This window comes from Papaver somniferum, unplaced genomic scaffold (assembly GCF_003573695.1).
Source record: "Papaver somniferum cultivar HN1 unplaced genomic scaffold, ASM357369v1 unplaced-scaffold_137, whole genome shotgun sequence".
Taxonomy (NCBI): Eukaryota; Viridiplantae; Streptophyta; class Magnoliopsida; order Ranunculales; family Papaveraceae; genus Papaver; species Papaver somniferum.
Genome location: NW_020622934.1, coordinates 20,263,052 through 20,277,145, shown reverse-complemented (window position 1 = coordinate 20,277,145; position 14,094 = coordinate 20,263,052). Strand labels below are relative to the sequence as shown.

The 14,094-nt window shown below is 38.3% G+C and overlaps 1 protein-coding gene and 1 pseudogene across 1 annotated transcript; one reads left to right on the top strand and one right to left on the bottom strand.

Annotated features, from left to right (window-relative positions):
• The first annotated feature begins 3,507 nt into the window (after positions 1–3,507).
• Positions 3,508–5,106, top strand: LOC113334664 (probable inactive serine/threonine-protein kinase fnkC). Its single transcript, XM_026580866.1, has 5 exons — positions 3,508–3,758; positions 4,040–4,203; positions 4,297–4,576; positions 4,680–4,837; positions 4,946–5,106. Exons 1-5 carry the CDS (start codon positions 3,508–3,510, stop codon positions 5,104–5,106), a joined length of 1,014 nt encoding a protein of 337 aa, XP_026436651.1.
• Positions 5,107–5,199: 93 nt separating this feature from the next.
• Positions 5,200–12,081, bottom strand: LOC113334872 (annotated as a pseudogene).
• Between the last annotated feature and the right edge of the window lie 2,013 nt (positions 12,082–14,094).

The window sequence follows — 14,094 nt, the reverse complement described above, 5'->3', positions numbered from 1 at the left end:
CGCCCAAGTTATTTCTTATATTCAATCAGGCTCGCAAATTCCTATTTGTTTGATTGCAGATTGAATTGAGAGATTGAGATACAACTCTTGGATATACTTTTCTTAAGATTGAGTCTGACTGTCTAGTTGATTCTCTTGAAAGTATATTGGAGTTAGTCCATACAGACTGCTAAGTGAAATATTGGGTGCGGTTGTTTGACCCTCGATTTTTCAAAAACCTTTCAAGGGACCTCTCAAAATCCTCAACAATTAGCACTAGAAATTCAAATACATGTATATAAATGGACAAGGAAAAACAAAACTACTAGATCAAACAGTAGAAAAGGAGTTAACAATCATCTTATTCCCTGGGCAGCTCCAGCTATGTATAATCTAAAAATTAATATGGATGCAGCTTGACTATCAGAGTCTTTTCCTTCTAGTTTTGCACTAATTTTACGAGATGATACAAGTTCTTCTGAATGACAAAGAGCGGGACCTTCAGATTGTGCAGATCTACAAGAAGCAGAGGCAATAAGAATATTGCAGCAGCAGAAAAAGGCACCACCAACTCCAGTATTGAAAGTGACTGTGAAAGCTTAATTAAAAACCTTAATGGAAATCCAGTAGCCATATCTTGGAGCAACAAGGCTATTTTGGAGGAAGCAGACAGAAGAGTAAGACAGTGTGAAAACTTTCTAGGATTTCATTTTTTCCCTAGAACTGGTAATGAAGTAGTAAACACATTAGCTAAGGAAACAAGACATTTACCGGTATTTTGGGTGAGAATGTAACCCCTTCATGTATTAATCATAAACCTTTAGTAGATAAATCTAATATTAAGGGAAGAAAATTTACCTTCCAAGTATTAAATAGCTCTATTTATAATGTAATTCAGGCTCCCGCCTCCTTTTAGTGTTTTAGTAAAATCTTATTTACAACAAGAAAGAGAAGGTACAAAAAAATTAACATGTACAAAAAGATGTCGACACTAGCACGTGAAAAGCTTTCTTATTTTCCCACATACCAAGGTTTAAAAGAAAACACGTACATGTACATGGTCTGTGAAGGTTGTTTGAGCAATCAAAGGTCAAAATACAAGTACAACATCATTGGAAAACGGGAAACAATTGCATCATTGTTGCATTCTTTAAATTAGCTGTGCAGGATTATAGTTTAACTTCTACTAAAGAAAGACTTAGCAGAGGACTACCACAAAAAGCAAAAACTCTTCACGTACGGCCCTCAAGGACAACATTAAAACAACTACTGGCATGTTTTTCACTGGTGGGGTCCAAAAGTGACCCCCTGCTAACCTCCACGAGGCTGATATGAGGAGGTTGTTTTAAAATTGTTCCCATGAGCGGTATGTGTAGAACCACTCCACAAAAATATACCATTTACAGCAGATGTAAAAGTTGAACTGAGATTACAATGCACATTCTCCGTGACTGTCTTTATGCGAGAGTTGTATATTTCTGTACAAGCTATAGTTTTGCAGATACTCAAACATCAGCAACAAATGAGTGGATCTCATCTTGGTTTATTAATGCAAACATCTCTACGACAGCTAGAATGACCATCATAAGCTGGTTCTTATGGAAGGAGAGTTGATGTGTTGTTTTTAACAATAAGATTTCCTCTCCAATAAGTTACTCACATGATAAATAACTTTCTCAGAAACACTGATTCTGTTTCAAATAGTCCTAAACAATCTAGTATAATTTCTGAGTCCCACGGGGTCTCCCCCTAACAGAAACTCCATTACGATCAATACTGATGCATCTTATCTTACTATAATAAAGAAAAGGGTATAATAATTATATGTCCTTCCTTTTCAAACCCAACAAATATATCCTTATTCAACAATAAATATGTCCCTACTTTTTTATAACCTTATCCATTTAATATTACATTATCTTAATATCCTCACCCATGTAATATTTTTCTTTATTTCAAAATGGAACAAATTTCTTCATCTACAACTTCACCACCACTAGCACCACCACCACCAACATACAACTACCATTCCACCACCACCGTTCAACAACCACCACCTACCAATCGCCAGCACCACCTACCATTCGCCACCACCACCAATATTCCACCACCAATATTCCACCACCACTCCTTCACCACCACCATTACACCATCAACAGTCTTCCACCACCACTAGTCCACCGCCGCCACCAACGTCTTCGCCGCCGCCACCACCAGTCCATAAGACCAACAATGGGGTACCTCCGATCAGGTTGTTGAAGATGTTTCATCGTAATTAACATAGCCTCAGTATCTACACTTTCTAAGTCATGGCCAACTATCTTCAAATTGTTAACGCACTAAAAGTACTAGCCACAATAAGTCTATGACTCAAATCCTGCCCACATAAAAAATCACCATGCATTCCAGTACATCAGAACGAGCAAAAACTCATAGAATCACACAACAGCTATAGAAACTCCCTAAACAAATATAATCCTCAATTGCACAAACCTGGGTAACACCCATAGAATCCATAATAACACCCAAAAAGAAGTACCTTTAGAACATCAAATTTAAGACCAACAAGCCAGAACACAGTGTGAAGTGCACATGCTTTGGCAACTGACAAAATAAACTTACCATACTTGTCATCTGAGACTCTATCTCCAGATCGGGTGATAATAAGTTCTGAGAGGAAATATGATAGCGCTGTAATTGTGTTTGTGTTCCCTTCGTCCCTCCACCAGAACCCCATATAGCAAAACCAATACTCCATCTTGAACCCATGATTACCACCTTAGTGTACTTCTTCTTATTCTTTACTTAGGGTTTTGATTTAAGGAAAAAATAAATAAATGAGAATTATGGTTTTAAGTTAGAAATGAGAAATAGGGATCTGATAACTTAAGGCAATTTTATTGTATAAAGGACAAATTGAACATGGATCGAACCGATTATCACCTGATGGGATCTAAAATTGTTTCTCCTCTCCTCCGTATGGCCTTATAATATCTCTGCTCTCTGCTGGATTTCAGAAGGTGAGAATGTTTTTACTACTTCTCATCAGTGAAGTTACTGAAATTGCCCTCGTAACATTGTAGAATTACTTTAAACTTTAAGAATTTATAAAGGCACCTTCTTTTCCAATCAAAGCACACAAGAGAAAGTCACTGGAAGATAATACTAATAACCCGAGTTTGAAACTCTTCAAACATCGTAGAAATACTTGCACTTTGCAACAAATGCAGGTACCTGCACAAGGGACTGAAGAAGAATTTTGAGCTGTTGGAGATGCTTGGTGTTCTTGAATCTTGGAAATAATAAGCCAAAGCCTGTATTTTTTAACGTTTATATAATAGTATCCATGTAGCCATGTCCGTCCCATGCATTTTCATTTTTTTTTTGGTCCCATGAGAACAAGAACATATTTTTGGTATTCGTGAGATCTCTTATAGATAGATTATCAGACCATGGATGTGGATCTTAAATTCCCCACTTCTAAGTACAGACGTCATTGATTGATTTGTCTGAGAGAGAATTAAGGAGATGGAGAAACTGTCTGAATTCATTAAAGAGAAGAAGATGAATTTATTAGACGTGATTTCATCAACCAAGCCGTATAAACCCATGCTTTGTTCTACTGCTATTCAAAGTTGCATAGCTCCATCGCCAATAAGTCGCATTAGACAAAACCCACCAACAAATTATGTCTTCAAGATCCAATCTTATTCCACGATCTCAGAATACGAAAGATGTAAATCTCCTTCTTTTGGAGAAAAGGAAACTGGATATACATGGTATGTTCTACTGTTTTCCCTTATTGCTAATCACTACATAATTATAGGTTATTTGATCAATGCTAATGTAGAGAACCTTAAGGATCTCAATGACATCGTCTTCGATGCATGTGCTTTTTACGTACACTGTGTTATTTACGTTCACTGTTCCGTTTTCGTATGCGTGTTTGTTTAGCGCAGCTAGATGCTAGTTTACTATTGGGGTGCAAATTGTGTTTGAGTGCAGGCACATTGTGTCAGTTTACTAATTCGTGTGTTTACGATTTCAAATGTGAATGCAGGCAGTTGTGTTACTACCCCAAAGGGAAGAAAGAAGGTGGAAAAGGTTATTTTTCTATCTACTTGTTAATAACAGATACAGATAAGCTTGGAACTGATTGGGATGTTAAGGTCGACTTCAGATTGTTCTTGTTCAATCATTCTAAGAAAAATTACCTAGTTCAAGGTAAAATGTAGCGTCGTTTTTCGTCTCAGAATGATTTTTTTCTTACTGATACTGTTTTCAAATTACACTTTCGCTTTTGCTTTCTTGGTGTAGACAACTATGAGACAAGTTTCAATGTGAAAAATAAAGAACAAGGTTTTGCTCGCTTCATCAATCTTAAGGAATTTCGAAAGGTGTATCTTTTCGAAGATACTTTTACAATCGGAGCTGAAGTTTTCGTTATTAAGAAAACCGAAAGAACGGATTCTTTTTCGAGGATACAGGAACCCAGAACACCGGAAAACAGCAAAACAGTAACTTACAAGATCGACCAGTTCTCAAAGAGGACGAGTGTCCCCCGCTTGCAGCCAATCACTGTTAACAAACTGGAATGGTAACGTAGTTATTCCCATATCATCTTTTCGATCTTCCATTCATCGGCTAATTAACTCTGTACTATTAAAAACTTGCCATCTTCTGTTTTTTTTTGGTTGCAGGAAGATTATAATATATCCCAAAGGCAATGCTCAAGCGAACAAAAGTGTTTCTATGTTCCTACAACTGACTAACTCAAGTAGTCTATCTCCTGACAAGCAAGTATATGTAGACTACAGTTTTTGCATTGCAGGCCGAAAAGAAGCTTTCAAGAAGAGAGGTAAAGATAAAGACCAGATAACAGAGAACTAATACTCACAAGAAGAAGAATATTGTTTGCATTTACCTTGTTGGAGTATTCTGATCACATCTGGTTTTCCTGTTGCAGCTCAAAGTTGGTTCAGTGCTTCGCAGACGACTCGGGGAACCCCCAATTTCATCTCACTCAATAGACTTGAAGACCCAGAATTTGGCTACCTAGTTGACGATGCATGCACATTCGGAATCACGGTTACGGTGATAGGCTTGAAGGATACTACCAAGGTTTAATGTAATAATGTGGTTGAAGGGGTAACTGAGCATTGTTTAGTTATCCATAGTATATTAGATCCGAGAAACTGAAAATTGTAAAGAAATTTTATGTTCTGTTAATTCATTCATTCTAGTTTTTTACCACGAGTTTTGTATACATAAATACACTATTTTTTTACAGCATCAAATGCCTGTAAATGAAGCAACAATGGAATCTAACAACATATCTTGAGATAACCATCTTCAGTTCCCACAAGAAACAGTCTAGAGAAAGGGAGGATGCTTATACTAGATAGTACCGACAAATTTCTCACCCCACGGTCCATCATAAACAAGTTCTGTGACGAAACATGCCCTTCTCCACTCTGCCACATTCCATGAAGAATTTCAATAACTAGAAGTAAGTAATGCAAAGTCTAGACTACAAAAGTTCAGAACACAATCAAAGAGAGCTGGGACAACAAATGTGTTGCACAAGATCTAGGAGAAGTAATTTGTCTACTTACATCATTCCCTGATCTAGACAAGGAGGAAAGACCAATCTTATTCCGGGAGATTGAAATAATATCTTGACCCCACACAGAGAAGCCTGAGACACCATCTGAGTGACCTCTAAAAACATTAGACTGGGATGGCCAGTTCCTGGAAAGAAGAATAAGCCGTTACAAAATAAGGTTTCAATCAACACCGGTTTCAAGTAGTGAATGAGGTTCTGAAAATAATCATACAGCTTAGTGGAAGTACCTTCTAAGGTCCCAAACTCTCAAAGTCTTATCAAGAGAGCTCGAAACAAGTAGATGGTCCTCTGGTGAAGCCAACTGTAGATACGAAAAGATAAATCAATATGTACTTCGACAGTAAGTACGAAATGTGTTAGGAAAGTTGCAATTACCTTGGTGATATATCCTTCATGAGCCCGCCAGTAAGCAATAACACCTCCACTTCTTGCATCAAGCAGCCTGCAATGACCTGAACTAAGCCCAGCAACAACCCAAGAAGGTGATATACCAGCTTTATCGGCTAGTGTTCTGTCAGACCCACATGAACAAATTGCAGAAACGAGAGAAGGGAAAGAGGATTCAATCGATTCACTCCTCCAAAGATGAAGCTTCTGATCACGACCAACGTCAATGAACCTGCATAGTGTAAAACACGAGTTAGGGGTCATCATTGCACTAGAATGTTTCTGGTCTTTTGTTTTGAATTTTTTGATCGAATGTGAAATCAAAAGTATCTTCATAGCTTACCTGAGTGAACCATTTCCGGTACCAGCAACAAGTTTGTCAACAAATTCCAAATGATGCATGCAAGTGTACAAACTCGAACCAGATCCACTAGAAAATATTCCTCCTGATACGGTACTGGAGGTAAGCATATTATTATGGTCTGGATTAGTCTTTGAAGCCGTGGATGAAGAGCTCATAATATCTGAAGAATTTGCGGATGGTTCAGCATATGCAGTAATCCGTTTTCCAGTTTGACAATTCCATACATGTATGGTTCCATCGCAGGATGCTATCCTTCCACTAGAAGACAGGACACAAATGTCATTGACAACCTGAAAATTGCAAAATAGAAATTTCAGTAAATTGACAAACAAAACAATTTAGGATGATCAGGAAATGTTCCATAAGAGGAACTTACAAGATAGAACTAAGATAATTAAAACGAAAGATTTACAATAATATGCATCGAAACCAGCAAAGATCTGATGTTAAAGACAAACCTCTTCATGACCATAATAACCATCCACACAATCCACTCTTGATAATTCCCATTTCTGAACTGTCCCTTTGAATCCTGGACCAACGCCTCCAGTGAAAACTGTACTTTCATCATGGCAAACAGCTAAAGATCTCAAAGCTCCAGGATGTGCACGTACAGAGTACATAATAGACGATCTTATTTTCCATGGGAGCTCATCTTTTAGTCCGCCAATGCGACCAAGAAAATCAGGTCCATCCCAACTAGCAGCCGGACTAGGGAACCAGAACCAAGGTTCGCGGTTTCCAATGTTTGATGCAGCTACTGGCCTGACTGATGGACCGCGCTGAGTATCATCCAATAATTTATTACTCGTCGAGTTCTTGGGACCTCTAACTGCCTGTGATTGTGGAATTGACCATCCAACCCCATTGAGCAGTAATTTAGCTGGACTATAGTCAGATGATGGAATCTTGCTGAAAAGTGACCTTTGAGCATTTATATTTTCTGCGCCATTTTTAGATGCTTCCCCTGTATATTCCCACTGAATCACAATAGGAATAAAAAATGAAATACGGAAATAAAGGGAATACGCAGTCTTTTTCATTTTTCAGCATACTATCCCCAGCATAGAGTATTACGCATACCTTCCAGTTATGAGAACGTTGAAGAAATTGCTCAAGAAGCAACCACGTAGCACAGCACTGACGAAGTTTCTCTATACCAAGAAGAGAAGCAAGGGTAGGATAAAGAAGTAACCTGCATATAGTCCAACAGATTCGCACATTATCAGATTGAACCAACGAAGTCGTAGTATTTATTTCTACAAAATGGTATACTGTGAAAGAACTTGACTATGGTAGCACCCACACAAGATCCATACGGCTTTGCATTTGAACATTTTCATCTAGTTTTGATTTGGACACCTTCAAAGTTCTAAATTGAGAACTAGAACCAACTACAGTTCCCTGAGAAAATGCAAGTTCATCAAATAGCTCTTTCAGTTGAGGCAGAATATGTGAAGTGGTAAGCTCTGTCCCAATGCGTTGACAAATGTCAATGAGTGTTGTAGCGGCAATCTAGCAAACAGAGGGAAATAGCATTACTGAAATTCTTGAGCATATCCATATTGACGATAAAATACACAAAACTATGAGGAATTTTAAATACCTGGAGCACCGGTAGGTCCAAATGACATTGCTTAAGAACCTTAACCTGGAGGCATTTTCCGTCCTATAAATAGTTGAACACGATCAGTCACCGAGAAATTTTAAATGCTGAACTCGAAGTATGATATTAAAAAAGGGAAGGAGAACAATTGAAAAAGGAAGATGAATATGTACTCGAACAAGCTCTTCAACAACAGCATCTGTTGGCAAAATTGCAACCAGGCCATCTAAAGTGACTAGACTATCAATAAGGGCCAAAGCGTTCCAGTTCTGCACAGGCTCAGGTTTATCTTTACTTGAAACATTGATACAGGAAAGAATAACATTCTTTAGTAACGGTATGAGATGTCCAACAACAAAGTTCTCTCCCAAAAGCCCACCTGGGAAACCAATGAAAAATATTACTAGTTGGAAATAACATTTATATCAGGGTGACAATTTCATAGTCTACTAGCAGAAGTTACCAATTCTAACCAGGACATCAATTCCATCAGCACACAGCCCTTTCCCAAAACACTGAATTAGAGGCAAGATGGTCTGGATCAAGGCTCAGATGTTAGTACACCATGATTAAAATCTAAGTAAGGGTTATGAATAGAAGTATTCATCAGCACATTTTGCTCCTTTATTCTTCCTTAGAAGATTAACTATTGTTACTGGAACTCCCTTTGAATCAACATCAGGAACTAAAACCATTACCTGATGAACAGTAACAGGTACCCCAAGCTCTTCGCTAGAGCCAATCAGCAGCACAGAAGCAGCAGACGACGAGTTCTTATGTGGTGAAGCAGATAAATTTCCAATTACTAATGGATGTAATGTCTCCAGGTATGCTTGTTTACCGATCCGGCTCCACACTTCTCGCACAAATGAGTCTTGGAGGAGAGATACCTTTAGATGCGAATAGTCTGCAGCCTGAAATAAATTTCTCAGCGGCTTAATGAAGGAATGTCAAGAAGTGCAAGCTATAGACTTGATAAGTAATTTCACCAGTAACCTGTAAAATTTTCTGAATGGTGGGCACTATTAGCGTCTTTATCGCCTGAGGTTTCAAGCACTTTAAGAACTCTTTCAACAACACAAATGCTGACTCGGCACCAGCATCGGACAAAGAAGTTAGGACAAGCGGTAAGCAATGGGGAGCACACATTTCAGCAGCAAACGGTCCCATTGCTTTCAAAGCTCCTTTTCTTGCCAATTTCGCAGCATACAGTAGATGGGACCCACCTTCCACTAAAAGGTGAAGTGGAGCAAGAAACAAGTAGGATGATTTCATTGCTGAGGAAAAGTAAGGTGATTCCAGAATGCACTTTGCCGACGGCCTCCTAAAAATTGAGAAAAAGCAGATGAATAACACATAGCATTTCAAAAATTGCAGATAAGTAAAACACAGCAGAAACAATGAACATGCTGGCATTTCCCAAAAGCCAATATGAATTTTACTGAAACTATTTACTAAGTATTATAAATATTAAGATTCGAAAATCATTACCTCTTCCAATCTCTCTGTATACATGCGTCAACAAGTAATGCAGTGTGAGGAGGGATTTCCTGCATCAATCCAGGTAAAACACCACTCTCCAAGTATGCAACCAATGAAGTTGGGTCAAAAAGTGGCTTTTTCAAATAAAGTTCTGCTATTATGCACCCAATAGAGAATATATCACCTGCAACATCTTTAGACAGTGGACCCAAAGAAGTCGTCTTCTTCCTCCAAAGCAATAACTCTTGAAATCCCATGGAACCACTGTCATCCTCCGCAAAATACTCCAGGAGTGTGTTCAAATCGATATTAGAAGACTCTACAAAATTGTTGCTACAGGCTGATACCTTAGATGTCTCAGTCTTACAGTTCTCACCTTGTAGTTCCTCTGCAGATAGGACATCACCCATACTAGTTCCATGATGGCTGTGATAAATTGGACTCAAATAGCTTTCATGTTGAGAAAATGATGCTGCAGCCTCCAAATCCTGCAAATAAGCTGTTTCCAGAAGGAGTGGCTTCTCATACTCAAGTTTATTCATTTTCCGCATTGGGTGTGGTCGATTGAAGAGCTGGCGTCGTCCTGTTGACCTCGGCATCATGGGTTCAGATGATGGCAGCATGACATTCTTCGCAGTAACAGCTGCTTGACCTGACATCTTGTAACCAAAGGTGATATCGATCCAATGATGGATCTGCCGTGATACCCTATTGCTCTCTAATGCCTCTCGATGCAATTTGATAAATTCACCAGGACCATTTTCCCATGAAGGCACGGCCAGATCAATCATACCTGAATGAAGAGAAGTGAAAATACGAGGATCACTGAAGAATTCCGGAATACACTCATCTGGAGTCCATTGGTACAGTCTTTGCATATTCGATGGATACTCGTTGGGCTCATAGACAGAACGAACGGCTGTACGCAATACACTTAAAGGCAATCTCCTTGCCTTGTAACTACAGACAGCAAGCTCGGAAAGACATTAATCTGAAACATGATGCGGCATCTCAGATGTCGAATACGTGAAATCCAACTGCTCATCACCTTTTGCTAATCGCCACTTGCTCCTCCCTAAATCCCGCCAACCTGTATCAGAACTCTCATCGGGTTTCACACTGAAATCTATTACCCAAGGCATAACCGTGTGAAACGTGTGATCTCCCCACCTCCTTCCAGCTAACCTATTCAAGATAAGCAAGTACTCATAGTTACTCAGCTTGCCACTCCACCACCTTTTGAAATCTTACTGCCAGTCTGCATCTGATGTGAGCTTCAAATCAGCATAGAGATCTGGACAAGGGCAATCCTCCGCACAACAAGGAGAAACTGCAGATGGTTCTTGTATACTTGTAGCGCCTGATTTACCTTGTAACCGAGGCTTATCCCACATGCTCAGATAACACCAACATGAACTGTTCAAAAATATACTGGAAGGACATATATCACCATGAGCAACGCCTAAACCATGAATGTAAGCTAGTGCAGAGAGTATTTGATAAATTAAAAACCTAGTATGCCACTCAGACTTCAACGCATGTGGGCTGTAGTGCAAAATATTTTCCAACGTGTAAGGAGTTTTAGGAAGCAATAAATTAACACAACCAGGTGTTTTCAACATTCCTAGCACAGGGATCATATTCGGATGTCTCACACAACCAGGAATATGGTTTTCATCAAAACTCGGCATCCCAACCAAACTAAGAAAATTTACACCATCTCGTCCTGTCGGTTTTCCTTCAATGAGTAAATTAAGAGAGTCCAATATGTTACCTTCCAAAGACCCGTATCTCTGACAAATGTCTTCAATAGTAGAAACGAACCGGTACCCACAACAGCTACTGGTGCCAATGCAGTAATTGTCCTAAAACAAGAAAATTTACTCGAATAGCTAAGACAAGAACCATTGCATTGTACCCCACCCTTCGAACTCCTCGTGTCACATTCATATTTGTTCCCGAGAACTTCCACATTAACATCAGAATTCCTATGTATGTTATTGTCTTCATCATTTTTTAAGAAATATGAATCACTGCAAAACATAAATAGAATTTAAGTGTTTATTAATCACCAAACAAAAAGGTCTCGTTATGCATCTGAGACTTCTGACAATTGAATTGGCAATGATTCAGAGCGAGTCGTAACCGAGTCCGGTGTTCTACAATTTAGTGCTCTAACTCAGCCGTAACTCGCAGCGAGCCATAACCAAGTCTCAGTCTTCTACAATGTAAATGACTCCGTTGTGACTCGCCGGAGTCAGATTTATTTTCAGAACGAGGGTTTTATAATAAAGTTCGGATTTTTACTTACATATATTGTTCTAAGCAATGATCTTGATGATTTGGCAAAGAAACTAGTATAAGCTGACAAGGAGCTTCTTTACTAGAAGCCGAAACCTGCAATTTTACACCTTATAAGAAACGAAATTGAAATGACAGTGACATTAGGAGATTGAATGAGTAGTTTACCTGAACAAGTGCCCTAAATCCAAAAGGAAGAAGTGATGATGAATCAGAGATTCCATAACAAAACATCAATTTCTCTGAGAAATCTCTTTGGATTTTCCTTTCCAGGCAATCAAAACACATTTGGTTCTCCATTGAACTAAAATAAGGTTTCAAACTTTCTCAATTCTTTTCAATTTCACCATCAGAAGAAGAATGACCCGCCAACAAATAAAAAGAGTGGGCGGGTTCACCTAATGTAAACATATGGATACGGGTTCAGTATTTGTTTCATTTTGGTTTTCTGGAGGGTGGGGGGCCTTGTAGAGGTTGTTCTCGTGTGTTTTTTATTTCCTTAATACGAAAGAAGTAAACACACAAAAATCTAAAAAGGCAGGTATGGTCTCTTTTACAAGAGAGTCGAACCAAAAGGTAAGAAGAGAAGGTTAGAATTGGATTTTCTAGCCAATACCAAACAGGGACGGAGCCAAAATTTACATTGTTAGAGCAAGCATTATGGTGCTTTCCATCCCTTCCATATCCCTCATATATAGGAAAGGGATGGCACAAGGAGGCCAACTTGCTATGGTGGCGTTGTATCCCTTCCCTACATGACACGGCTACTGAGTAGCCGTATAAATAATGCCACATGACTACTGAGTATCCGTATCATAGAGTTAAGTCCTCAGAAGCGAGGTCGGGCTCCCCAGTTCTTCTTCTTCCTTCTTCTTCTACTCTATTTTTCTCCTCTCCACACCCCCTTTCGATTTGAAGACCTATGGTGCGATTCAGGAGCTAAAATTCAGTGGGTTTGTTCCTTAGTATACGGTGAAGCATTTTCCTATTTCAATTTCGTGTTTCGTCAACTAAATCGTCCAAGGTGAGTGTTTTAAATTTTAGGGTTTAAATTCAATTTCAGTTTGATTATGATTAAATTGGAGATGTTAGGTTCATTATAATGTGTCCTTGTATATTGTTTGATCGTTTGACACATTGTTGATTGAATTTATGGTATATTGTTGATTGAATCAAAGTGATTGTTGTTTATGAATGATTGTTGATGTAGATATGGTATTATTATTCATAATTTTTGATTGATGGATGATTAAATGAATAGGTATTATGTCTAGGGCAGATTGTTGGCGGAGATATTGTATTCAGATGGATAATTTAGGATTGAATTATTATTTTATTCTTGTTTGATACATTATTTTGTACAATATATATGCATTGTAGAATTTTAGAATAAAATGGATTGTTTTATGATGATTTTGTGTCCATGTGTGTTGTAGATGTACTCCGATGATTTTCAACGAATTATGAATGATAGAATTTCGGTTTCTTCTAAACAACATAGTGATCATAAACTGAAAATCCCAATCTCGACAGATGAGAGGTAAAAAGCTCTTAAACATCAAAGTAGTGTAAGCCAACTTCATGAAATGTATACCGCCCTTTGTAAATTTCCATCTGGGAGTCTTGCGAGGATGGTGTGGCGGGTCTACTTTTCCCGGCGACATTTTTATTCATTTAAGCTTTTTTTGTTGCTCTAGAAATGCGTTTATCTCATGCAAATCCACCTGACGACGTTCCAGGTATTGTACTTGGGTTCGTACCAGGGGTATATCCTAATGAAAAAGGGATACCGTTAGGGAAATTATAAGGGTTTTGAAATTGATTTGAAAATGGAGTCTCGATGAATTGGCTTGTAGGTAGATTTTGAGAAAATTGGTTTGGAGAACTAAACATATTGGAGAAATTTCCATGAATTTGAGATGACGGGGGATTAGAATTTTGGTCCATATCTTCAGCAACACCCACTTGTACATTAGGAACATCTTTAAGCAGTTCATACTCGACATCTCGCTCAAAGTTTTTTCTGTGTATTTCAACATGTAAGCTTTTCGCAATTAACATCTACACCAATGTAAACAAACCATAAATAAGATATGCATAAATTAAACTATTTACAAACAACATATACAACAACTATAATGAAACATAGTTAAATAACATACCCGGTTAATAGAGTCCAAGCCCGGATTACTTATATTAGCTCTTGCAACACAATCGGAAAACCTATATACTGCGGTCTTGATTTTGCTATACCGATTACGAATGCTTTTTGCAGTACGTTCTTGTCTATTCGCACCACAAGCTTCCACATAATTTGAAAAAGCTTTTCCCAAAACTCTTCCTTATCAT